Source organism: Schistocerca piceifrons, chromosome 9 (assembly GCF_021461385.2).
Source record: "Schistocerca piceifrons isolate TAMUIC-IGC-003096 chromosome 9, iqSchPice1.1, whole genome shotgun sequence".
NCBI lineage: Eukaryota > Metazoa > Arthropoda > Insecta > Orthoptera > Acrididae > Schistocerca > Schistocerca piceifrons.
In genome coordinates this window covers 176257785-176284315 of record NC_060146.1, presented here as the reverse complement: position 1 = coordinate 176284315, position 26531 = coordinate 176257785, and the positions used below count along the sequence as shown (strand labels likewise).

Sequence of the window (26531 nt, the reverse complement as noted above, 5' to 3'; positions counted from 1 at the left end):
TACTCTGCCACAGGCAGTGCATTATGAACAGGTGCTCGATCTTGTTGAAAGACGCAGTCGCCATCCCCAAATTGCTCTTCAACAGTGGAAAGCAAGAAGGTGCTTAAAACATCAGTGTAGGCCTGTGCAGTGATAGTGCCATGCAAAACAACAAGGGGTGCAAGCCCTCTCCATGAAAAACACGACCACACTGTAACACTATTGCCTCTGAATTTTACTGCTGGCACTACTCATGCTGGCAGATGACATTCACCGGGCATTCGCCATAGGATCGCCATCTTATGTACCATGATTCGTCACTCCACAAAATGTTTTTCCACTGTTCAATCGTCCAATGTTTACACTCCTTACACCAAGCAAGGTGTCATTTAGCATTTACTGGTGTGATGTGTGTGTTATGAGCAGCTGCTCGACCATGAAATAAAAGTTTTCTCACCTCCTACCTAACTGTTATATTACTTGCAGTGGATCCTGATGCAGTTTGGAATTCCTGTGTGATGGTCTGGATACATGTCTGCCTATTACGCATTATGACCCTTTTCAACTGTTGGCGGTCTCTGTCAGTCGACATATGAGGTCGGCCTGTACACTTTTGTGCTGTACGTGTCCCTTCGCATTTCCACTTCACTATCACATTGGACCTAGGGATATTTAGGAGAGTTAAAATATTGTGCACAGACATATGACACAAATGACATCCAATCACCTGACCACATTCGAAGTCCGTGAGTTCTGCGGAGCATCCCATTCTGCTCTCTCACAATGTCTAATGATTACTGAGGTCGCTGATATGGAATACCTGAAAGTAGGTGGCAGCACAATGTGCCTAATATGAAGAACATATGTTTTTGGGGGTGTCCAGATACTTTTGATCACATAGTGTAGCTTTTCATGAATCTTTTTTCGTTAGCAAGCTTTATATTATTGGACTTTTCGAGCTTATTAAACACGTATTTTTATTGGATCCCCTTATACCTTTTGAAATCTATGTTACTGTCTTTCTTGCATTTTTCCATCTCTTCAAGAGTCTCTTGTCCCTTAGCCATCTAGCATCCCCACATCTTGCATTCACCATTATATTATTTTATGCGTGGTGTCGCCACCATTTCTTCAAGCACCTGATTCAGTTGGTGCTACCTTTCTGCAAATACAGCTGTGACATCAGTGGCTGTATCATACTCATTTCCGTTCTGACAAAAAGTTTCCATGTAGCAACTGTCATTGCCTTCCCTCATTGTCTCTTTGTACAGAGCCCCCTGCTAGTCCGAGGGTTAGAATAGGCCCGAGGTATTCCTGCCTGTCGTAATAGGCGACTAAAAGGCGTCTCACATGTTTCGGCCATTATGTGATGGTCCCCTGTAGGGTTCGACCTCCATTTTTCAAAATTTTCCCGAAGAGCGAGCCAATTGGGGAAGGGCCCCTTACATGGTACATAATGTCCATCGTGCCTTGAGATCTTTAGCCCACTTTCTCGTTGTCGCATTGCAGTCCTGTCCATTCTCCATCTCTTGGGCGAGCACACCTTCCTGGGTGCATTTTCTACCATGCACTATGCAGTGTCACTTTCTGTGCCGACGATGACCATGGACTTCTTTGCATCTGATATTCAGCACAGTAGCCAGTCCGTTGTGGTGGGGCCGCCATATACGCTGTTGGTTGTAGCCCCCTGACAACACAGGGATTGCTCTGCTGATGCCTGTGCCGTTAACTCCCCACGTATGCCAAGGAGTAGATGCCTGTCACCCTGGAGCATCGGGACTCCCGGCAGTGGCCATCCTGCCAGGTGGCTTTTGTTGCGGCTGGATGGTGCCTGTGGGGAGGGTTCCCTGGTCGGAGTGGGTGGCATCAGGGCAGATGACACGCCATGAAGCATTGTATGTCATCTGTTGCTGGTGGTCCACCACCAGCAGTCCGTAAGTGAGCAAAGTCTAACTTTAATGTTAAGAAATATGACCCCAAGTCGTTCCCCTCCATGGCCACACCATGAGAGGAATGCCAGGCTAAGGATGGCAGTGAAGCTTATTCACCCTGGTACCTCGTATGTATGAGAATTGATGGGGAATCTTTCATGTCCATGAAGCCTCAGTTTTTTTTGGAGCATTTGGAGGACAAGTTTGGGGAGGTGGAGGGCTTGTACAAAATACACTCTGGGTCAGTTTTGATAAAAACAAGATCTTCTGCCCAGTCACAGGCTTTATTCTCTTGTGGCAAGTTGGGGGATGTTTCTGTTACCATCACACCTCATAAGAGCTTAAATATGGTCCAGGGTATTATATTCCACAGGGACTTTCTTTTGCAGTCTGACGACAAGCTGTGCACCAGTTTAGAGCGGCGAGGTGTACATTTAATCCGACACGTACATTGGGGTCCGAGGGATAACCAGGTTGCCACTGGTACCTTCATCTTGACCTTCGAGGGTGACACATTGACTGAGAAGGTCAAGGTGATGGTCTACTGCTGTGACGTCAAGCCATATATTCCTCCCCCGATGCTGTGCCGTAAGTGCTGGAAGTTCGGCCATTTATCTTCCCACTGTACTTTTCAGTCCCACCTGTTGAGATTATGGACGTCCATCGCATCCCAGTACTGTGTGTGCCCTGCCTACCACCTGTATCAACTGCAAAGAGCAGCATTCACCTTGCTCGCCAGACTGCAGGACTTTACAGAAAGAGAGGAAAATCATGGAATATAAGACCCTGGACCGACTGACCTACACTGAGGCTTAGAGGAAATTTGAGCTCCTACATCCTGTGGCTATGACCACCTCATACGCTGCCGCTACGAGAACAGTTGTCGCCCCATCGGTTCCTCGAATTCCTGCCGCCTCTCAGAACCGGGAGACTACACCTGCCGCCTTGATGTTGGGGGCACTTCCCTCCCTGTTGCTCCCGCACCACCTACTTTCGGAGTAACACCCCCCAACCACCGGAGATTTCAGTCCCCACTTCTGAGCCAGAGAAGCGTAATCAGAGTGTATACAACCTGGGAGATTCAGGAAAAACCCGGCAATTTTTTCATCTGGGAGAAAACCGGGAATTTTTTAGAATTCCGGGAACTTTTTGTTGTTTTAGTTTTCTGTTAAATTTTTGTAATTTTGACTGGTAAGAACCGATACTCTAACAAAGGATATTACCTATCAAAGGATACCACTGCAGAATAATACTTCAACAATAAAACATAAACGAGAGAAAAAAGTGAAAATAACTTAAGTTGCAAAGGAAATGCGCCATACAGAATGACGACACACAGTGCTCATTCAAGCATGTGCCAACAGCAAAATGTGTCAAAGGCTTTAGGAGGATAATGTAATGCTTCATAACAACAAATTGCCTCCACTGAGCGTGAAGTCACAACTGTTTACGTTAGATTCATTTTAGCAGTTACAAGTGGGCTCATGCGCATGCGCAGTTGAGTCGCATTTGAGTAGTATGTTTTCCCACTTCTTGCTACAGAAATGTGACTGTTGGCTGTGCAAGCAGTCGCAGCAAGAAGCTAGATGCTACCGAGAAAAGGGGGGCGCCAAATTCATATTCTTCAGGAAAAAATACTTGTTTCACAAATTGATTTTTCATGTGATTTTGAAGCGCATCCTTGTTGGTTTTTGAACATTTTTGAACACATTTTAAGTTGGTTTCTGAAAATCGTAAGTTAATTTTTGAATTCGTGCATAGTGTACGTGATGTCTCTGTCAGGAGAATCCTCCTTGCATCTAGAAATAAACTTTCCGCAGACAATAGGGGACGGGGCTATAAGAGCTGAGCGGGTTAAAGCTGAACGGATGAATGCCAATCGCTGTCTGATTATGTGGTTGATTGGGTTGGCAAATGATTAGTGTTGTTCTAATTACTAGCGAAATCCATAGATTCAGACTACCAGAATGGAAATAAACGACTAACAGGAATAACAAGTGAGAAAGATTATGTATTATCTTCTTGGTGTATCCAAGAAAATGAAATTTTGACAGAAAATTTTTGGCCAGATCGCTAACTAGTAAGAACTAGTTGTACAGTCCCCGGCTAGCAGTCGCTTAAGTTCTATTCTGGAAGTAACGCGGAAAACATATTGTACGAACATGTAACAATGCCTAACTGGAGATTAATCGCGGGGTAACTAAACATGTGATTCTGGCAGGGTTAGTGAAGTTAATCGGCGAACAAATTTAGACAATGGCAGGAATAACTACAGAATTGGTGATGACAAGATTGTTTGTTAGAACGAGGAAGGAGAAAAAACGGGGACATCACACAAATTGTGGAAGAATAAGAAGATTCCAAATTTATATAAAAATTTTGTAATACTACTTTTCGATCTCATGCTTGAGAAACTGGTGCGTATGAATGAAATGTGCCAAAACAGTCTGCAGACAGTGACAAAATAGGCGTGATCAGATCGAGAAACCACACCAGTATTGGGTATTATTTGTATTAACAGCTTTTTTAGTATTAGATAAACGACATTTCGATTTTTCATGTAGCAAAACATTCGATGAACTTTTATAAGGTAATAGATTCTTTCACAGAAAGGAAAGCACGCCGTGTAAAGCTGTAGCAAGATAAGAGAGACAAAATGCTAGGAGCTAAGGATTGAAGAAATGTGTACTTTCTTGCTTGTCTCTTGTCTTTATTGGTTTTATGTATCCTGTATTTAATTTTATGTTACACAAAACAGCAAGTTATTAGCTGATATGCTTTAAAGAGTGCAAATTTTCTGAAGTTTTCTTGTTCTGACGATTACAAATAATCCCATTTGCTATTAATTGCGAGATTTTTTTTTTTAAAAAGAGGGGCAAGCTGTCATACCGGCCAACTGGGAGCATGAGAGGCACCACAGGACATTTCAGTTTCCACTGTCCAAAATATAGTTTGATGGCATCCATTACAAAATATACACGTTTCAATTCCACAGAGTGAAATACAGTGACGTGCGGTAGAAGAATGCTGTATGAAGAGGCTTGGCACTGCACTTCGGCACACTTAAGACCAAATACATGTCTTACATTTCCTCAAACATATATGTTGCAGTCTTTTCAGAAAGATGTGCGCTACAAGATGAACATATTTTTGAAAATTCGATTTTTTTTTTTTGTATTGACCCGGTTAGCAAATATCGTAGATCGAGGCCTGATGCGCAGAGCAGTCTGAGTTATAGTGGGTAGTCTCCACATGACCCGTGTTTACATTTAGTGATTTTGCTGTTTCCCCTTCGTTTACTCTCATGTCAAATGAAAACAAAACGGATATCTGTGCCAGGAACTGTCAAGTGAATTAGCTACATTGACATAATTACGGAAGGCTAAAATATGTTATTAGTTTCAAATTTTATTTTATTTCCGCCTTTCTGATAGTCAAGCATTAATCGCCTTGCAGAACAATGAAGTTATTTTTGTCTGTTTGCTAAAGAAATTTGACTTCTATTAACCTTTTCCAAAGAGGCAGTCCATGTATTTGAAACGAAAGGTTTAATTCCACAGTACTGGCTAGTTTCAACTGTTCGCTGCATTTCAAGTGCACGTTTTCATCTTCTAGCACGTATGGCATTATGCCATAATAAAGAACCAAACATGATATAATACAGTACTGGTGCTCCAAGAAAATTTACATCCCAAAAACCACACTGAAAAACTTAATATCAGGTGAGGTCTACTGTATTGGGAATCTAGACATACGAATGTGCACTTTAAAAATGCACTTTAAATATGCACATTTTAGTATGGTTCACGAAATTCCGATGCTCTTGGAGTATCCTCTATTGTTTTGTTTCTTTTATGACATAATGTATGATCTTTCAATGTTTTACATGTACATACATATGGGCTTCCTCCGTCATGATAGCTGCGCAAGTGCGGTGTCGTCTGTTATCTGCGGTCTCTGGCAACTGCTGAAACGAACCTGTTTCTAACAGGTCGTGGGAAAATATTACGAATGGTGGTTTGAAAAGCGATTCTTTCAAAGTAAATATTCTTTCACGCAAGTTGAACTATGTGCGATAATGTACCATGAATTCTTAAATCACAGAGCGTTTGACTCTCATTTAAAAATCAACTCTTTGATGATGAGCCATTTAGAAGAATTTCGAATCCTGAAGATCAGACATTTATGTCGTTATTAAAAATTTTACTGGCACATTTGTATGATATATCTTAAAGTGTAACATGCACAAAAAAGATCAACATTATATGCGAAAGCTTAGCTTCTCTTGCAGCTTATTGACCTTAGAGATCAATATTATATGTGAAAGCTTTGCTTTCCTTGTAGCAACACTATGTATATTAATTTAAACTATTAACTTTCTCTGTTTGTGTGTTCGTGGTACTGAACAGTGATGTTGCTGTTGGCTGACTACATCACGTGACCTTTGCTCTGAATATCCACTGTCATTGGCCGGCGAGATCACGTTACATGAGCTATGACTGGCTTACAAAAGTGCTTCGCAGTCTCGATTTCAATGATTCGGAAAGTAACATGCGGTGTTTGGTGGATTTCCAATGTATACTTTCGTAATACGAAGTGTACATGTTGCTGCACTTCAAAGATATTTCCAAAATGTGTCTTTTTCCCTGTGTTTCATTTTCTAAAGTGCTGGGAAATTCACCGCCCCTGTATAAAACCGTAACCAGTCAAAGGATTGGTAAGTTTTGCAGTTCCGAGGGAAAGCATATCGTCGCTTAACACGGAAAAAGTGTGTTTTCATCCGGGAGAAAATATATTTTTAACTGGGAAAAATCCGGGAATTTGTTTTCCTTGTCCGCGTATACACCCTGGTAAGGCTTCTTCGGCTCCTCTCGCTAGGAAGTGGTCCCATGTGTCACTCCCTTCCCAGGTTTCTGCTATTGGGAAAGATGACACTTGCTAGCAGCTGGAGAGCCCAAAAGCAGCTGTCCATAGTTTAATAATTTTTGTGGGATCTGAAATTTAAAAACCTCTCTCTCACTGACCTGATTTAGCTTCACTGATCAGGATAGTAAAAAACATGCGTATATTATGGAAATTTTCATTCACAAAGCAGGCTTATCACATTCACACAGTTCAATACTGTTCTATCCTGATTAAATTGAGCTTAACTTAAATTCCATAAGACAGTGAAGCAATTTTGAAGTCTCGGTGCAACGAAAATTGTCGGTCGATCTCCTGAAAACATTTGTAATAATTATTAACTTTCGGTGATCACATGGGGAAGACCGGAGATCTGCTGGTAAGACCATGTCAGCCCATTTATTGAAAGTAATAAACTGGATATCTTGAGCATACAAAATGGCAGGTTCATCTAGTGTAAAACAGACGTTCCCCACTGATCCCGTGCAACACAGCGTAGTAAGCAGACACTGTCAATAAGAATCAGTTAAATAATACGCGAACACATTTACTTTAGTTTAGTTCATGTATTAAATTCCTTCTCATACAGAATCTCATCAAGATGGCGACTAGTTCAACAATACATTCATATACATCTTCATTCTTTCACGGCTAATCGGCAAGATCTGAATCATTCTTTTCATAAGAGAAAACATAGATAGCAGAGAAGCTATTCCATGGAGTAAATGCACGCTCCAAGGAATAATAGGGCTTGAAACTACTTTGCATTGATAATCATTGTATATTAAAGTTTAGGGATTGGTAAGATAAGAAGAGATATTTCGAGATATGTACTGAGTTATATAATTTATAAAAATTTCTGAAAATATCACGGAGAGACTGCTGCAAGAGACATTACAATAGGGCTCCATGCTCATCTTCAGTCCCGGAGACTGATTCAGTGAAGTCCTCCCAGCCAGGGAAACCCAAGGAACAGCATGAGAAATCAAAAAAGAAGACCCCTAAGAACAAGGGACTTGCGATGGCACCCACACAACCACTACCATCAAGCTCTGCATCTGAGGATGGGGTGGAGATTCTGGCATCAGCTGAAGACCTGGATGTCGCCAGACCCTCAGACACAATGGATATAGACTGCCCAGGCAAAAAGTCGATGGCAGCAGGTGACCCTGAGGCATAAACTGCCTCATTGAATGTTCCATGCCTTCCCAGTCTCATGATGATGTCATCCTCCAGTGGAATTGCGGCGGTTTTTCCCACCTCCTGGCTGAGTTACAGCAACTGTTAAGCTTTACACCTGCTTTCTGCATTTCCCTCCAGGAAACCTGATTCCTGGCAATGCGGACCCCTGCCCTCCACGGCTATAAGGGATATTACAGAAACTGTAACGACTATAATCTAGTGTGAGGTGTAGTTTGCATTTATGTCCTAAACTCGGTCTGTAGTGAACATGTGCCCCTTCAAATGCTCTTGAAGCTGTGGCTGTCAGAATATAGATGACACAGGAAATAACTGTCTGTAATGTATATCTTCCTCCAGATGGTGCAATACCCCTGAACATATTAGCTGCACTGATTGATCAACTCCCTAAACCTTTCCTACATGTGGGAGATTTTAACGTCCATAACCCCTTTGGGGTGATGCCATGCTTACTGGCCGAGGCAAAGATGTCTCAGTTCGACCTCTGCCTCTTAAATACTGGGGCTGCCACACATTTCAGTGTGGCTCGAGGTGGTTACTCGTCCATTGATTTGTCAGTTTGCAGCCCAGGACTTCTCCCATCTGTCCACTGGCGAGCACATGACGACCTGTGTGGAGTGACCGCTTCTCTCTCTTTCTGTCACTGTCTTGACATCAGGCTCACGGACGTCTGCCCAGATGGGCTTTAAACAAGGCGGACTGGGAAACTTTTACCTCTGATGTCAGAGTTGACTCTCCCCCACATGGTAAAATCGATGTGATGGTTGAGTAGGTGACTACCACAATCGTTTCTGTGGCAGTAAATGTGATCCGTCGCTCTTTCGGGTGCCCCTGGTGCAAGACAGTCCCTTGGTGGTTGCCAGAAGTAGCTGAGGCAATTACAGAGAGTCGGCGAGCTCTACAGCGTTTTTGATCTACGCAAGGTGTACGACGTGACCTGGCAACATCATATCCTTGCCACATTATATGGGTGGGGTCTACGAGGGCCACTCCAGATTTTTATCCAGAATGTCCTGTCGCTCCGTACTTTCCGTTTCCAAGTTGATGCCTTCCGTAGTTCCCCCAATATCCTGGAGAATGGGGTCCGGCAGGGCTCTGTATTGAGTGTATAACTATTTTTAGTGGCCATTAACAGTCTAGCAGCAGCTGTAGGGCCGTCCGTCTCACCCTCTCTGTATGCAGATGACTTCTGCATTTCGTACTGCTCCACCAGTACTGGTGTTGCTGAGTGGTGCCTACAGGGACCCATCCACGAGGTGCAGTCATGGGCTCTCGCCCACAGCTTCCAATTTTCGGCCGCTAAGTTGTTTCATGCACTTTTGGTGTCATACCGTTCATCTGGAACCAGAACTTTACCTTCATGACAGTCCACTCGCTGTAGTGGGGGCATATCGATTCTTAGGATTGGTTTTCGACGCCCGATTGACTTGGCTACCTCACCTTTGTCAGCTTAAGCGGAAGTGCTGGCAGCACCTCAATGCCCTCCACTGCCTGAGCAACACCAACTGGGGTGCAGATCACTCAAAAATATTCTGCTGCAGTTCTACAGAGCCCTTGTTCAATCACATATTCAATCACACATTCGTGGTTCTCCTGAGCATCCAAATTACCGTCGCCTTTTTCCACCCGTGGCAGTTCATCTCCCGCATCGGCGGCCCAGGTCAGGGCTAACGATTGCAGTTCGTGTGTGATCCCTTCTGTCTGAACTGGAGTCCTTCCCTTTACCACCTCCCATCCAGGTCCGTCTACATACACCTCCATGGTGTATACCTAGGCCGCAGATTTGTCTGGACCTTTTGCATGAACCTAAGGACTCGATTACTCCTGCCGCTCTCCACTGTCACTTCCTCTCGATTCTTGACCTGTTCAGGGGCTCTGAAGTGGTTTACACTGACAGTTCGATGGCTGATGGTCATGTTGGCTTTGCCAATGTCCACAGAGGCCGTTTTGAACAACATTGCTTGCCCGATAGCTGCAGTGTATTCACTGCAGAGCTGGTGACCATCTCTCGTGCACTTCAGTATGTCCTTTCACGCTCCAGGGAATCGTTTCGTCTGTGTGCTGACTCCTCGAGCAGCCTACAAGCTATTGACCAGTGCTACCCTCGCCATCCGTTGGTAGCATCTGCCCAGGAGTCTATTAATGCCATCGACCGGTCCCATTGTTCAGAGGTGTTTGTTTAGACCCCAGGACACATCGGCATCCCACGCAATGAACTTCCCGACAGGCTGGCCAAACAGGCTACGCAGAAACCGCTTCTGGAGATGGACATCTCAGAATGAAATAACAGTACACACAACAAACTGCGTGTCATTAGAGAGACTACGAATGTGTGGAAGTCTTCCATGGGGGGCCTCTGGCAGGGATTCAGTTGTCCTCTCCTGGCTCCGCATTGGCAATGCTTGGGTGACCCACGGTTACCTCCTGCGCTGTGAAGACCCACCTGAGTGTCGGTGTGGTGCTTGGTTGACAGTGGCCCATATTCTGGTGCACTGTCCTAGTTTGACTGCCCAGCAACAAAATCTTGGGTTACTGGACTCATTGCTGCTTATTTTATCTGACATCTCATCGGCTGATTTAGTTTTACATTTTATTCGTGAGGGTGGTGTTTATCATTTGATCTAAGTTTTAGCGCACGTCCTTTGTCCCTCTGTGTTCTCCACCCTAGTGCTTCTAGAGTGGAGGTTTTAATGTGTTGCAGAGTGGGTGGCTTCTCCTTTTTTATTCTCACGGTCAGTTAGCCGTGGTAATCTGCGTTGTTGCTTTAATCTCTTCATCCCGTTTCTTGTGTTTCTGTGGTCGGCTTGTCCCCTTTTGTCCATTTACATGTTTGTTGCTCTTCATCCTTCTTGTGATTTTTCCTTTCATTCCGTTTTGAGTTGTCAGTCTCATTCGTTTTATTCTACACTTGTGGAATTGTTTTATTCAGTACAAGGGACTGATGACCTTGTAGTTTGGTCCCTTTCCCCCTCTTTTAATCCAGCCACCAACCAATCTTTGTACAGTTTAAATATCAGGGGTGCCAATAAGCAATCCTGCCTTACATCTTTCCTGATTTTTGCCTCTGTATCATTTCATCAACATAGATGATATATAGTGACCTAACAATGGGCATTTTATTCCATACCACATTACGAGTAGGCTTCTCCAACTCCACTGCTGCTGCTGTGGTTTTCAGTCAGAAGACTGTGCAACCCTTCACAGTGCTCTATCTTGTGCAAGCAGGGTTCTGGAAAACCCAGTTCTTAAAAATAAAAAATCCAGGTGGGAAAATTGGGTTTTTATGGGCTATTGTGTCTTTTTTTATTTTTTGTGTTTACAATTAAATAATTCCATTTAAATGCCTATGATTAATTTATTCGAAACACTGACCCATTGTTGCAACTACATTCTTAGTGTCTCTTTTCTTGCCTACCTGCCAGCACTGCATCCATTGAGACAATCTTCACCACCTACAAGCTTGTGCGGTCAAAATTAAAAAATAATTTAGGATAGAAAAGACTTCAGAAATTAGTGGAGCTCTATAATGCATGCTTCCAGTGCTTCCAAAAAATTGCTCTACATTGAGTTAAATTTTTTTATAGAACTGGAAATGTTGTTTAGCTCTATTTCTTGTATTGCTAGGGAAATTAAAACACTATATTAATGAAAGATTTCTTGTTGCAGTAACTAGTTGCCTTCATTAAATGTAATGGCTCCGTTTAATTTGTATAATGCTAACTATGTAACATTTTGTATGTTAATGAAATTTTCATAATTAAATATGGTTAAGTTTTATTGGGTCTTTAACATGCAGGGTGGTCCTTTTTTATGTACTAGGTATGTCCACAAAGTAAGTTCCATTTGGTTATATAAAACAAACATGTACAGATACAGAAAAAATATTTGTTGTACAAAAATCTGCAACTGTTAAACTACTTTTCTACAGAGCTTCCAAAATTTTGTAGGCACTTGTCATAGCGTGGCACAAGTTTTTGTATGCCTTCTTCCTAGAAGGTTGCCGCCTGTGTATTCAACCATGTGGTAACATGTTCTTTCAGCTCGTCATCATCGTTGAAGTGTTGACCACCAAGGACAGATTTTAGGTGTAAGAAGAGATGAAAGTCGCTAGGACTTGCTGTGCTTAATCTTCTCTTCAATTGTGTGAACCACTTCATCAGTAACCACAGACGGGCGTCCACTTTGTTCTTCATCGTGCACTTGATCACATTGTTCATTGGACAGTCTGAACCATCTTCTAACCATTAAATCACTCATAGCATTTTGTCCGTAAACCTCACAGATTTGCCGGTGAATTTCCTTTGGTTTAACTTTCTTTGCATTTAGAAAACGAATCACAGATCTGATTTCACATGCGGCGGCATTTTCAATTACGGCTGACGCTATAAAGAAGCACTACAAATCACACGTCAGCAGCAGAGATCTGAAAATGGTGTACATGTCTTCTCCTTGAGTCAGAGTAACTGCCGTGCATGCTCAGAACTGCGATCGTAGTGCTGCTGCGGATAAAAATAGAAATGGAACTTACTTTGTGGATGACCCTCGTATGTATGAAATTACAACCACCCTACATGAAAGTCTCTTCCTTTGCAGATAAGTATTGCAATGTCTACTTGAACATGCTTACTATATTTGCCCTTTGGTCTCCCTCTACACCTTCCCTGCCTCCCAATTCCCAACATTACCGAGTTGATGATTCCATGATGTCTCAGGTTTTGTCTTATCAACCAATTGCTTCTTATAGGCAAGTTGTTTCATAAATTTCTTTTTTTTCCCTCAGTTTGATTCAGCACCTCCTCATTACTTGCATGATGTACCATATAATCTGCAGCATTTTTCTTTAGCACCGAGTGTCTAATTCCTTTAGTATCGTCTAATTTAATTCTGACATCATTCTGTTATCTATGTTGTACTTCTGTCGATGTTCACCTTAAAATCTCTGTTTCAAGGCACTGTTCATTGTGTTCAACTGCTCTTTCAGATCCTTTGCTGTCTCTGACGGAATTACAGTATCATAGGTAGACCTCAAAGTTTTTGTTTCTTCTCCCTGAACTTTACTCTCCTTCCAAATTCCTCCTTGGTTTTTACACGTCTATAAAGGCACTTTACGTTTTCTTGCTTTTCTTAAAAAATCTAATGTAATTTGCTCAGTTACATAAATTTCAGCTACAAGATGGTTCAATTCTAGTCGCACACTGTGACAGAAGCCCACAAGATTTCCAGTGATATTTAATCAGTAAGTTGGCATTTGTTCTTTCTGAGCTTATGCAAAGCTATTTTGAAATTCAGAAAAGCATATAGCATTGTCACCTATGATCGTCTTACACCAGAACCTCAGCTTCATTTGGCCTCATTTCTCCTTGGCGATTATAAAGTTTGATAAAGTATTGTTTGTATCTTGTCATTTTATTTTCTCTTCCAGTACCCAATTATCTCTTTCATATCTAATCATTCTGTGCTCACTACCATGATTGTTTTGTTTATTGATTTTAGTGTAATATCTACATAACCACCTACGTCGCATCTCTTTTGTAACCTCTGTTGTCCCATCTTTTTCTTTAACTTTTCTACTTTGTGCTAATTTCATTTGTGAGCAACCAGCTGTATGTTGTTGCTGTTCAGTTAAATTTTTTTCGTTTCCATACTAAGTACAGTACTAATTAATTATTGTTTGTGAAAACAGCTTACCATGCGTAAAGATTCTGTCCTCACCTGGAATGAAATTTGCTGTATATGTGTTCAAATGGTCTCCAGGACTTGATTAACAGTACAGATATGTCAATAGTGCCTTGCACATGGAAGAGTCTAGAGATCCTAAGAAAACATTCTGTAGACCATAACATTGCTCTCACTATCTTGATATTCATCCAACAGTGGTTGCAATGTCTTTATCCTTATATGTTTCTTGCAAGAAACATCAGTGTCAGCCTATGCAGAAAATATTACTTTTTGGAGAAGCCTACTAGATGTAGTCGTCACCATTAAAGTTTGTTGTTGTCATCTTCAGTTGGAAGAATAATGTGGGTCTCCACACTAGTCTGTCTTATGCAAGTTTTTCATCTCTACATAACTATTGCAGCCTACATCCACGTGAACCTACTTACTGTATTCGAGCCTTGGCATCCTTCTACAGTTTTTACACCTAGCATCGAATTAACTATTCCTTGGTGCATCACAGTGTGTTCTGTCAGCCTATTCCTTCTTTTAATCAAACTGTACCATAATGCTCTTTCCTTCTCAGTTTTATTTCATATATTTTCGTCACTTGTCTGATCTTCCCTCTAATCTGTGGAATTCTTCTGTAGCACCACATTTTCAAAGCTTCTGTTCTCTTCTTGTCTGTGCTGTGTATTGTTCATGTTTCACTTCCATCTATGGCTACACTCAGAATAAATACTTTTAGAAAATGTTAACATACTCGCTTTTTCCAGAAAAGATCTTGTCGCCATTGCAAGTCTTCATTTTATATCTTCTTTAGACCTGTCATCATCAGTTATTCTGCTTCCCAAGTGGTAACCCCCAGCTTCTACTGTTAATGTCTCATTTCCTAATCTAATTTCTTGCCTGAGCTAATTTGACTACACTACACTACCTTTTTACTTTTGTTGCTGCTCATCTTATAACCTCTTCTCAAGATACTGTTCTTGTTCAGCTGATTTTTCAAGCCCATTGCATTTGGTGTTGAGAGAGTACTAGGCTTTACTGAAATGAGGAGCTAGGTGTCCCTGGTACACTGTGGTTTAACATTAGAAAATAACTTTCTTTGCAGACTGTATTAAAAAGTGTACTACAAAAAGTTTATCACACACCCTGACAATTGTTCTGAGAAGAATTCCATATATCTATTGTGCAAGGTGACATTTATCTGAAATGATTGGATTTGTCTTGCTGCAACTTAAGAGTAATTCTTTTTGTGCTAATAATTTTACTGTTCACTTAGGAGCACCTCTGCCATACCACCAGTGAGCATGTTACCACATTCTAGTGTTTATTTCAGTTGACTCTTGCTTAAATTTCTGTTTTCTGCTGCAAATATCATTTTCCATGTAGAAATATCCCGTGGAAATGGTTTTTTAATGTATTTAAGTTCACTCAACACATAATGTTATATTTCATTTTTTATTCATGATGCCACATGTGTGAGAACTTATTCCGTTTGCCCAGACCTTTGTTACAAGTTTGCATTGTGGTTCTGTGTCAATTTAGGAATATGTCACCTGCTCTTGCCCTTCATCTGCGGTGTGCAAGATAATTTACGGAGAAAAAGCGAGCTGAGTATCTCGTGAACGATGCTTTCTAAATCCGTGTCGGTTTATGCATATAAGCTTATGTTCCGTGAGGAAATTTATTATATTCGAACTTATAGCATGTTCAAGAACTCGCTGACTTTTGTGATTTTGGCTTGGAGCATGCTGTACCCGTACACATGATTTTTGGAATCTCCCCATTGCATGCAAATGTTGCACGATGGTGGAATGATCACATTTCATCACATTTACCAGTTCTCGACTAAGTGATATGAATCATTGTGGATTAATGCATTTAAATAATCTTCATCGAGCCCCAAAGCTCTTCCTGAATCTGAATAGTCACTAGTCCAAATGATTCTCCTTCCATTTTCTTGTCATGCTGTGTCCCATGACATTGTTCCCATATACAGCACAAATGTTTCTGCCTTTCTCTGCTGCTGTCACTCCTCTACCGAAATAGAACCGAAGAATATATTGCAAATGTTCAGATATATCCACTTGGCACTCAATTTTCTGGCACACACAGCTCCACTCACTACCTCCAAATGACAAAATGACAATATGTAAACTCAAATAGTGTCAGTGAGTGACAAATAGTAAATGACAGCCGATAATAAACCCATAGCAACCGAAATACCAACATGCAAAACAGAAACGCTGTGAACTTTTGCACCATCTATTAAATGGTTTCATTACCCTTTTTGATTTAAATACATGCTACCATGTTTCCAGCCTGACAATGAACACTTTCCCTTTTATGGCAGCTGAAGCAGTCCTCGCCAGAAGGTGGAGACTGGCTGACCGGCAGCAGCCGCACTGCTGAGGCCGGTGGCGACTACCGCGGCACCCCGGCTTCGGCGTACCAGCAGAACCTGGCGAACGGCAACCTACCTCCTGCTGCCACCTCCCCCACCGTGGGACCCGTGACGGGGGCGTACCGCCCGCCTGTGTCGCAGTCGCCTGCCACACCGGGCCCGCAGCAGCCCCAGTGGCATCAGCAGGCGCCCCACCACCACCCGCCCCACACCCACAACATAAACACCAAGGTGGGTGGTGCTCTCTCTTCTCGTACTGTGCTGCTACTAGCTAGTCACAGATATACCTGTACAGCTGAATGTGCAGTGCGCTAGGTTTTAGAATGGAGGAGATGAGCCTGAATCTGTGTACTGGCCAGCCTGAGTGTTTTTTAGTGCTTTTCCATGCTCACTTGGTCAAATGATCATCTGTTCTCCAAGCTCAGCCTTCGAAAATTTTAATGCACAAAGAGTTAAAATATGATTACACACAGTACAAAATTTACACAGTTCACAGACAGATGGTGACATTACTACTTACCTCTCTTAGGTTAACTGGTGACTGTAGTGACAGAAAGTTAAAATAAAATAATAAAAGGAGATTAATGCTGTGTGTGGGGTGGGGGGATGTGTCCATGTTTTGGAGAGAGAAAGAGAGAGAGAGAGAGAGAGAGAGAGAGAGAGAGAGAGAGAGAGAGAGAGAGAGAGAGAGAGTGAGACTTTAATGTTGAGGGTTGCATATATTAGAAATCAAGATGCTGCTGTTATGTCAGTGCTGTATCACCTTCCTTTCTGCCTGCCATAGTTCAGCGAGTGTGATGAGTCTGACACCCGAACCTCCAGGTGATGTCAGACATTCAGATCAGTACCAAATGTTGTGTGTTGATAAGAGTATCAACCAAAACACTGATTTAGTTTGTGCTTTGTGCTGTCGTTCAGTAGAAGATACGTAAACGGTAACTAAAAGTAATACCAGAACTATGGAGTATAGGCAAACCGTATCTGTGAGTACTGAATATGAAGATCTGTGGTAGGTGAGTTGGTAGAGTGTCGGATTGCTGTGCTAAAGGTCCTGAGTTTGAAGCCCACTGATGGTGATATTTTTTTGCAGATTATGTGTGAAATTATTCTATGGGAGAACATTTTTCCTCCATGTAAAAGGATGTTTTAGAGTTTGTAGCAATGTTCTTTTGGCAGCCTGCTTTTGCTTCATTTGTTGAAAATAGTAAAACCTACAGCGTACATTTGTGTAAATAACACCACACCTGTATATACAAATTTACTTACTCCTCAAGCCATAGAACTTCTTATCTCACTCAAACCACACACCACCACCTTTTACCTTCTTCCTAAGATCCACAAACCCGATCATCCTGGCTGTCCAGTGGTTGCTGGCCTCAGAGAACCCAACAAATGTATATCTGCCGTAGTTGATAAACACCTGCGACCCATAGTACCCTCCTACGCTAAAGATACCAACCATTTCCTAGAGTGTCTGAAACCTGTGCCCATCCCACTCCCACCTTACTTATCACCATTGATGTCATCTCCCTGTATACCAACATCCCCCATGTACATGGTCTCTATGCTGCTGAACATTTCCTCAGTCAATGTCCACCTGATTCCAAGCCTATGACATCCTTCTTGCTCACCTTAGTCAACTTTATACTTACCAACAATTACTTCATCTTTGAGGGGCAGACATACAAACAGATCAGGGACATGGGCATGGGAACTAGGATGGCTCCTTCCTGTGCCAACCTTTTCATGGGTCACTTGGAGGGCGCTTTCCTGGGATCCGTAAGCCTTCAGCCCCTAGTTCGGTTCAGACACATTAATGGCATCTTTGCCGTATGGACTCATGGTGAGACGGACCTGTTAAAATTCCTCGAATCTCTAAATACCTTCTCCCATTTAAACTTCACATGCTCCTGTTCCAAATCCCATGCCACTTTCCTTGATGTTGATCTCGTCCTCACTGAAGGCCAGCTACACACTTCCATCCACATCAAACCCACTAACAAACAACAGTACTTACAAGACTTGAGCACTTGCCTGCAAAAGGCAAATGCCCCGAGTTCGAATCTTGGTCCGGCACACAGTTTTAATCTGTCAGGATGTTTCATATCAGCGCGTGCTCTGCTGTAGAGTGAAAACTTCATTCTAGAAACAGTACTTACATTTTGACAGTTGCCATCCTTTCCATGTCAGATGTTCCCTCCCATACAGCCTTGGCATTTGAGGCAAGCATATTTGTTCGGATGCAGGCTCTTTACAGCAAGACACCACCACTCTTGCTTCCGTCTTCACTAGCTGTAATTATTCCAACAGCCTAATTCAAAAGCAGATTACCCAGGCCATCACATCCAATGCTGGTACTGCTGATCCCTCCAAAAAACAACTTCAGAGCAGACCACTTGTCGCCCAGTATTATCCTGGTCTGGATGTACCAATCAGCTACTTCAACAAGGCTTTGAAATGAGAGCATCTCTGTCTGATATTTTGCCCACCACACCTAGAATAGCTTTTTGTCGCAATCTCCACAATATCCTTGTCAGACCCAATGCTCCTTCTGCACCCATCTGCCTAACCTGTGGCTCCTACTGCTGTGACTGTCCCCCGTGCAAGACTTGCCCTCTGGAAACGACACGTCATAGATCAGCTGTTATGCAAAAACTGTTCAGCCTTTGACATCAGGATGACTATCAGTCAGGATGAATGGGGATAGGCAGAGGGTGTTTACAGGCAGCACATAATATCGTGTTGCAGAGCATGCTGTACAACATGACAGCCATGACCTTGGTGCCAGTTCCACTAAACGCTCCATCTGGATTCTTCCCCCAGACACCAGTTTCTCAGAACTCCGCAGGTGGGAACTAGCACTACAACAGGTCCTTGGTTCTCGCCATCCACCTGGCCTTAATTTATGTTAATTCCTTCCATATCAGCATTTATTCACAGTAACTACTTCTTTCTTCACTCCATTTTAGTTCCCTACATCTTTGATTTTCTGATTCATCTATTTTTTGCCGTCCCCATCTCCAACCTTTTGTTAGGTACAATGCATTTAGTTTTTCACTCTTATTAACTCATGCACGATGTTTTAGCAGTAATCTCTGTCTCGCATATTACCCCGTCTTCCACCTTCAAGCTATCAGGTTTTCAAATCTCATCTGGTACAGTGCCCAACAATCAGTCGTTCCTTCTCATCACGTCCGATAAGTCTCCCCTGACCCAGGGTTGTGGGTGACTTTTCTAAACTGTACCCCTTTCCCTAAACGTCTTCAGTCCTTTTCCTTCACCCCTCTTCCTTCCTTTTCAACTCTTCTGCCAGAAGGAGCCATTGGCTTTGAAAGCTTAGTTAAATCCTTTTGTGTGTGTGTGTGTGTGTGTGTGTGTGTGTGTGTGTGTGTGTGTGTTCCCCTGCCGCTGCCTGGTAAGCAGATTTTTTATCTATCCATTTATATTATATTATCAATAATTGATTATTGACCTAAATCTGCTGTCAGGAAATATATGTATCACAACAAAAAATGAATAGTTAAATAGTTATCTAACAGTGAAAAATTCAAGATGGAATAAGAGTAATATGAAAATCTCAAACAGTGAAAAGTCCATGTTGGAATTTATTATGAAAAGGACAAGTTGCTTCTCACCATGATACCTATGGCATGGGGTTGGGACTGGTAGTGGCATAGGGATGGAATAAGTTGTTGTGGAGGTTGAGTGTGTGGTAGTACACTGTTCTTGAATACGATGTACCTCATTCCTGGGCATTATAATAGATAATAAAAGCCCTGAGGAAAGAAGTGGTTCAGTTGTTCCAGTCCAGGGTGGTATTTTTTAAACCACACACACACACACACACACACACACACACAGTCACGGTTGTCTTCAGGAACTAAGGACCGACTGCGACAGTGTCTGAGGTGAGCTGTGGTAGTGGGTGGTGGGTGCTCAGAAATGATATGGGGTGGGAAAAGATGCTAGTGCTGCCTGTAGGAACATGGGGACAGAATAGGGCTGCTAAATGCTGCTGCAAGAGGCTGTGCTGACGGAGGGGCGAAGGGGAGAGGAGAAAAGTATAGAAGGAGAAAGGGCCGTCACTGAAGTGGAGGTTTTACAGTACCATGACCAGACCTGGGTTAGAGAAGAGCTGAGGGGATTGCTTTTGACTAAAACAGTCTCATTGAAACGGAGAGAATGGGGTACACAAATCTGGGCCTGCATATCAATAGAAGGGGGAAGGACAGATTAGCAGGGGGTAATGGAGACTGTACTGTGTCACCACCTCTTGCGCCATGTGCTTTGACTGGTCTGGCTCATCTACGGGTGCCAACCCGAAGTTGCAGATCTTGAGGACACAATTGCTGTTGACAAGTAGATTCCCCGGTTTTATATTGTGGTGCAAGATGCTTGCAGAATGCAGGTATTTCAGACCTCTGAAGATCTGGTGGAGGAAGACTCCGATGTGGTCAGCAGACAGGTACTGGGAAGATACTACTATTTTGTGTAGTTCACTCTACAGGAGTTCTGTGATCACATAGATTTCCTGGAAGAAGTCAAGGTGCGGCTGCTGGAGGATGTCTAACGTAGGCAGCACGTTCTCGTGCTTGAAGAAGCAGAGAATTTTGAGCTCCCAGAAGACACACTTGGACGAGATGAGCGACTGGAAGACGTTGGGCAGCTTCTTGAGCGCGACGCGTCGCCCGTCCCTCGAGTCCGTCACCGCCCAAACTACTCCGAAAGCTCCATAACCGATTTGTCTATCCGGTAGCATGTCCTGTGTGTGGGAATGTGCAGGCGTTGCTGGTATTTGGTGAGAATGTTGTGGGTGGTAATAAGGCTGGTCAGCTGCTAATATGTCTTATTGGTCTCCTCCCCGCCAGGCATGAGCGGCATCGACACAGACATGGACACACTGGAGTATCTGCTAGGTGCAAACACAGCCATGAAGTTGTTATCGAACATGGGACAGAAATATCCGTTCTGAGGATGGTCTTCTGTCAGTTGTCTTCGTATGTCAATGAAATCCTTTAATCTCTCGAATAACTCCAGAATTAAATTCTTGAACAAATTTTTCTGTTCTTGATGTTATCAACTGGCGGAGAAAGAGAGAGATTATTTTCAATATCACAGCCACATCTGAATAATATGCTGAGTCCTCAACGTCATCTCCTTAAGTACAAAGACCTATGATTCCACGTAAATGACACAAATCGTGTTGCAGCAGGTTCTTTGTTGGAGGGCACTTGCACATAAAAGAAAATCCTAGTGGATACTGCAGTCAGAGAGATACAGTTTTTAGTGTAGAATCAGGTTACAGACAGACAGTATCAAAAGAAAGTGGTGCTGAACAGGACCGTAATATATGTAACAGTTTCCAGAAGAATAAAATTACTTTGTTTCTCCATAACATTAGTGGGTTGGAAAACGAACATACAGGAGCTTCTTGTATGTGTAAAAGATGTGGAAAAATCTGAAGTGATAGATGTTCTCTATCTCTCTGAACATTATGTAATCAGAGGGGTGGTGAAGTTAAACATCAGTGATAATATAGACCAGCATCATTTTTGTGTAAAGTTAACATGGAGAAAGGACATATGTGAGAGTTGGACACAAATTCAGAAATTTTGAAGCAAGTAGTTTGTGTGTCAATCAGAACCTAGAAGCAAGTGCTTGTGAGCTCGTACTGCAGAATACTTCTGTGGAAATTGTAAGTTTGCAGAGCCTCTCTACAGAGAAATACAGATGCGTTATTTAGTTACCTGTCAGACAAGAAACATTCACGAATTTGAGGAGATTTCGGTTTAAATTTTAAAAGAAACAGACAGTAAAAATGAGCTGTAATCATTATTCGGGCGTTTCAATCTCAATTCATTGGTCAGTTTTCCTACTAGTGTGGAGCCAGATAGTAGGATACTGAAGGGATAACATTTTTATAGACAGTGCTCAGGCTGGAACAATTAACCCTTTCACTGCACATTTACTCTCAGTGGCTCCTGACCTGTGCGCGATATTTTCACCCGGTGCGTATATATATGACTCTAGCAGTCTACCGTTATTATTGAGAGAAAAATGAGACGCAAAATCCAGTATTGTCGGTGTAAATCTTTCCTTTTTTAAAATCTTTGTTCAGAAAGCCTTATTTTGTTCAAAAAAGGTATTTTATTAGGAGAAAAAAAAATGCAAAACATATTACATTAGTAATACTTCAAACATAAAGGCACATTACATTTTACACAAATGTATCTTGTGTCACTCCGTTTATCATGTTTTGCACATACAATACACCTTCTCTGGGCGGTCTTCTTCTTTGAAGTTCCTGGGATTAGCGAGATAAAGTGGCGCTCGCTTAGGCGTAAGGGATTGTCACCATCAGCCGATCTCCTTCCATGACGTCCCTCTATTTGCGGTTGGTGGTGAATCTCTAGGATCTCCTTGATAAGTTTCTGTTGAAAATCAGATACTGAAAGATTTCGTCCCGTTTGAGTTTTATATAATGCATGTGCATTGAGCAGAGACAGATCCACCAAATGAAAAAATACTTTTTTATACCACTTTACAGTTTTTCGTACACATTCTACTGAACTTAGCATCATGTCGCTCCTGTCGACGGCCCCCATATTTGCAGTGTAGCTTACGATGCAAGCTGGTTTTGTTTCTGGTTCATTCGTGGTTCTGTCAATTTTGTCAGTCACTGTAATTTCGGTTGTATGAAGAGTTGAAAGCATTCTCACTTCCCGCTTGTCCTGCCACTTCAGAGCAAGAAGTTTATCTGTTGACATAAACTCGATCTCGCCTTTTCTAAGTTTTTTTGGTAAAGCACGCATGCCTTTGCGGTTTGTTCTCACAGTTCCACTGACATTAAGTCACTCTGCCATGCAAATAACAAAATAACGTTCGGCTAGTGTACCAATTGTCAACATATAATGTGTGACCTTTACCAAGGTAACGTTCAAGCAAAGTGAGAGCAATGCTCCCAGGTATTCCAACATTTACACCGAAGTCAGTTTCTTTCTTTATGTCTGTTGCTGCACCAACATAAATAATAAAGTCGAGAATATAACCAGTTTCCCAATCACATAACACAAAAAAATTTACACCAGATCTGAGGCATTTGGAGGGAATGTACTGCTTGAAGAAGACACGACCTTTGAAGAGAACTAAACTTTCGTCAACGCACAAATTTTTAAAAGGATAGAAAGCACCTGGAAATACTTTTCTTAAGTGATCCACAATTCGGCGTATTTTCCAGATTTTGTCATCTCCAGGGTCCATACTGTTATCAGCAAAATGTAACATTCTAAGTAACAGAAGATAGCTATCTCTCGGCATGATTTGCGCAAACATTGGAGTAGACAGTAACTGATCATTGGTCCAATAACTGTTTATTTCATTTTTTCTCACTTGAGCCATCAGAAAGTTTACAGCAAGGAAACAGTAAACTTCGTCACTGATTGTGTTTTTCCAACGTCGCAGTCTTGATTTTTCACTGGCATCATTGCAAAGGTGTTCATAATATAAATTACATTGCTCAGTTATGTAGCTCACAATTTCTTGACTAAAAAAAAACTTGGAAGCAGTCGTGTACAATACATAAATCATATAAATTGATGATTTTGCGATTGGAACCCTACACTTTATGGTCCAAATCAGAGTCTTTCCATCTAAAATCAACTGTTTTGTGTCTCTTCGGAGATTTTTCAGGCATACGCTCAGGCTCTTCTTCGGAATCGGAGAAAGAATCGACGATAACATCAAAATCTGGATTTGCATTTACTGGTTCAACGTTTGTTGGTTCACAAATATTTCTTATATTTGTGGTGACAGATTTATGTGTCAGCTTGTCGTCGTCATTATCTGTCCACCCATAATCAGCTGGATTGGGCATGATGATGTCCTCGTCGTCACTTTGGTTTAGAATACTCAGCAGCTCATCGTCTGTAAACGGACGGTAACGTCGCGTCATTTTATTCGTTGACGCGGAAACGGCCGATCACAAACTAGGTAATATAGCGATATGAATGAACTCAGCAGAAAGAGTATTCAGCATTCAATAGTCGTTCAGGTATTTCCTAGTATTCCAACAATTAAACTGCATACTTGCGCAACAGTTACCTCCGACTCGCTGGCCCGATTGTCGGCATTATACGTAACTGTACGACTGTAGCAGGGAACCGTTATAAGTAATTTTTATAGCAAATAGTATATATACGCCTGGAGCACTGAAATGATTAGCGTATATTTACGTCTGGAGCAGTGAAAGGGTTAATGTGAACCCAATTGTTAATGTACTACCTGATCATCGTGCACCATTAATGGAAATAAACAATATAACACCTGACAGCCCTGAGACAGGTTCATACCAAAAGCAGTGAGGCTTATTAATGAGAACAGGCTATAGTGTTTTCAGAATAAGTTGAAAGAGATAGTAGGGCATTATGTATGTATAGAAACAGATGCCAGGGTCAAATTCAGTTCATTCCACAGTAAATTTGTGTCATTATTTGAAAGCCTCTGTCCTAAAGAGATATCCAGAAAATCCGGTTACTAAGAGAATTAAAATCTTGCGTAAGAGGAAAAAGGAATGGTATATAAAGGCTAGAATAAGTTAAGACCCAAGTTTCTTGTATACTACAAAAATTCAGTTTCACAACCTTTGCAAGGATCTTCACGATAATACCTTTGTATACACTAATGGCTCTTGGACTGACTGTGGGGTCGGGTGTGCCTTCATCATTGGCACCCGTGTCTTTCTGTATCGACTTCCAGCATACTGGTCAGTATTTACAGCCGAGCTCTTCACCTCGTATCAGGCCACTGAGAACATCTGGCGACGCAGCCTTTCAATTATGTCCTCTGCTCAGACTCACTCAGCGCCCTTCAAAGTCTATGTGCGCTGTACACCGCCCTTCCCTTAATGCAGCGGGTCCAGGAACACTGTCACTTGCTCATTCTTGGTGGACCGAATGTGATGTTTGTATGGGTTCCTGGTCATGTCGGTCTGCCAGGAAATGAAGCTGCTGATGCTGCTGCCAAGACTGCAGTCCTCACACCTCAGCCCGCGAGTACCTATACTCCCTCCGATGATCTCTGTGTTGCTGTTTGTCAGCAGGTGGTATGCCAATGGCCCTCCCTTCATGGGAATAAGCTCCGTCTCTCCCAGCAGCTTGGACGATCTCCTCTCGGCTCTCCCGCTGAGAGGAGGTCATTTTAACTAGGCTGCCTATCGGGCACTGCCTTTCTAGCCATAATCATGTGATAAGTGGTGCCACCCCACCTCTTTGTACACATTGTGCCCACGTTTTAACGGTCCACCACTTCGTATGGAATGCCCATTTATTAACTGTTTATATGCCAGCTTGGGTTTGCTGTCTGATTTATCAGCCATTTTAGCAAATGACACGTGGGCTGTCGACCGCGTTTTACTTTTTATCCGCCAAAGCAATATGGCAAAGGCCAGTTAATTTTTAGTTTTGGACCTCAGTTTCCGTATGGTGTATTTTTTAGCCCTTTCTCCATGTACCAGTTTTTAGCTGTCTTCTATTATGTCAATTGGGATTGTTGTATAGTCGTTTTTTAACTCCTCTCTGTCTTTGTGTTCTATAGTTTTGACCTGGTGCTTATGTGCCCAGTTGTTTTTTGCCCTCTATAGCAAAACATAAACCAAAAAAATTCAACCAGACTATGAACTATTGTTTGTGCAGTGCTACTTATAGACGGGTTCCATTCCCAATGCCCTTTGATTTTTCTTTTTTTTTCAGAGCCTGCACTGATATGCTTTGTAATGCAAATTCTCTTAATGTCTTCCAGGTCTGGTGAATGTGATGGCTAGTGAGATCTTAAGAAATTGAGTGCTCGACCCCAAGCCTTATTTAAATGGAAACCTCTGTCCCTATTTATTAGGTTTTCTGACTTTTTTTATTTTGATAGAGAAAGAGGTTGAGACTGAGACTGGGACTGGGGACGAGAATCCAGTAGTCGAGTATCTACCTTATGCTGGCCCATTATCTGGTAAGATTGGTAGACTCCTACAGAAACGTGGGATCCAGCATATTTCTGGCCCTTCAACTAGGATGAAAAGTCTCCTGTTTAAGGGCATACCACCTCCAATAGGTCCGTGGTTAGTAAACCAATGTTGTCCAAACCAAAGTTTCAGTTGAGAACAGATGTACTTATCCTACTCCGTGCCCCACGGGTTTTAATAACGTAAAACGTGGCAGAGGTTTGTATAATTTGCTTTACTGACATCACAGTGTTGCCATTCAGAGTTTTCTTTTTTTCTTTTATTGACTTCACAGATGAATGAAAGCTTTCTGTTTTAAAGGTCAGCCAGTTGCCCCCCACGGACGGACGAACGTCGCACCACGCCGCTACCCCTAATGTCGGCGAGGCACAGCCGCATGCGGTGGCGGATCGCGACAGGAATCACAACCACGGCCACGGCCACGGCCACGGCCACGTGCGGCCTG

At 42.4% G+C, this 26531-nt stretch overlaps 1 protein-coding gene across 1 annotated transcript in view; it reads left to right on the top strand.

The window, feature by feature from the left end:
* The window catches only part of LOC124716826 (serine/threonine-protein kinase PAK mbt), a 127029-nt gene that overhangs the window by 61307 nt on the left and 39191 nt on the right, over positions 1 to 26531 (top strand). The window contains exons 3-4 of the mRNA XM_047243379.1: positions 16027 to 16308; positions 26387 to 26521. Of these exons, the coding sequence (XP_047099335.1) occupies positions 16027 to 16308; positions 26387 to 26521 (417 nt within the window). The remainder of the gene's footprint in view (positions 1 to 16026; positions 16309 to 26386; positions 26522 to 26531) is intronic.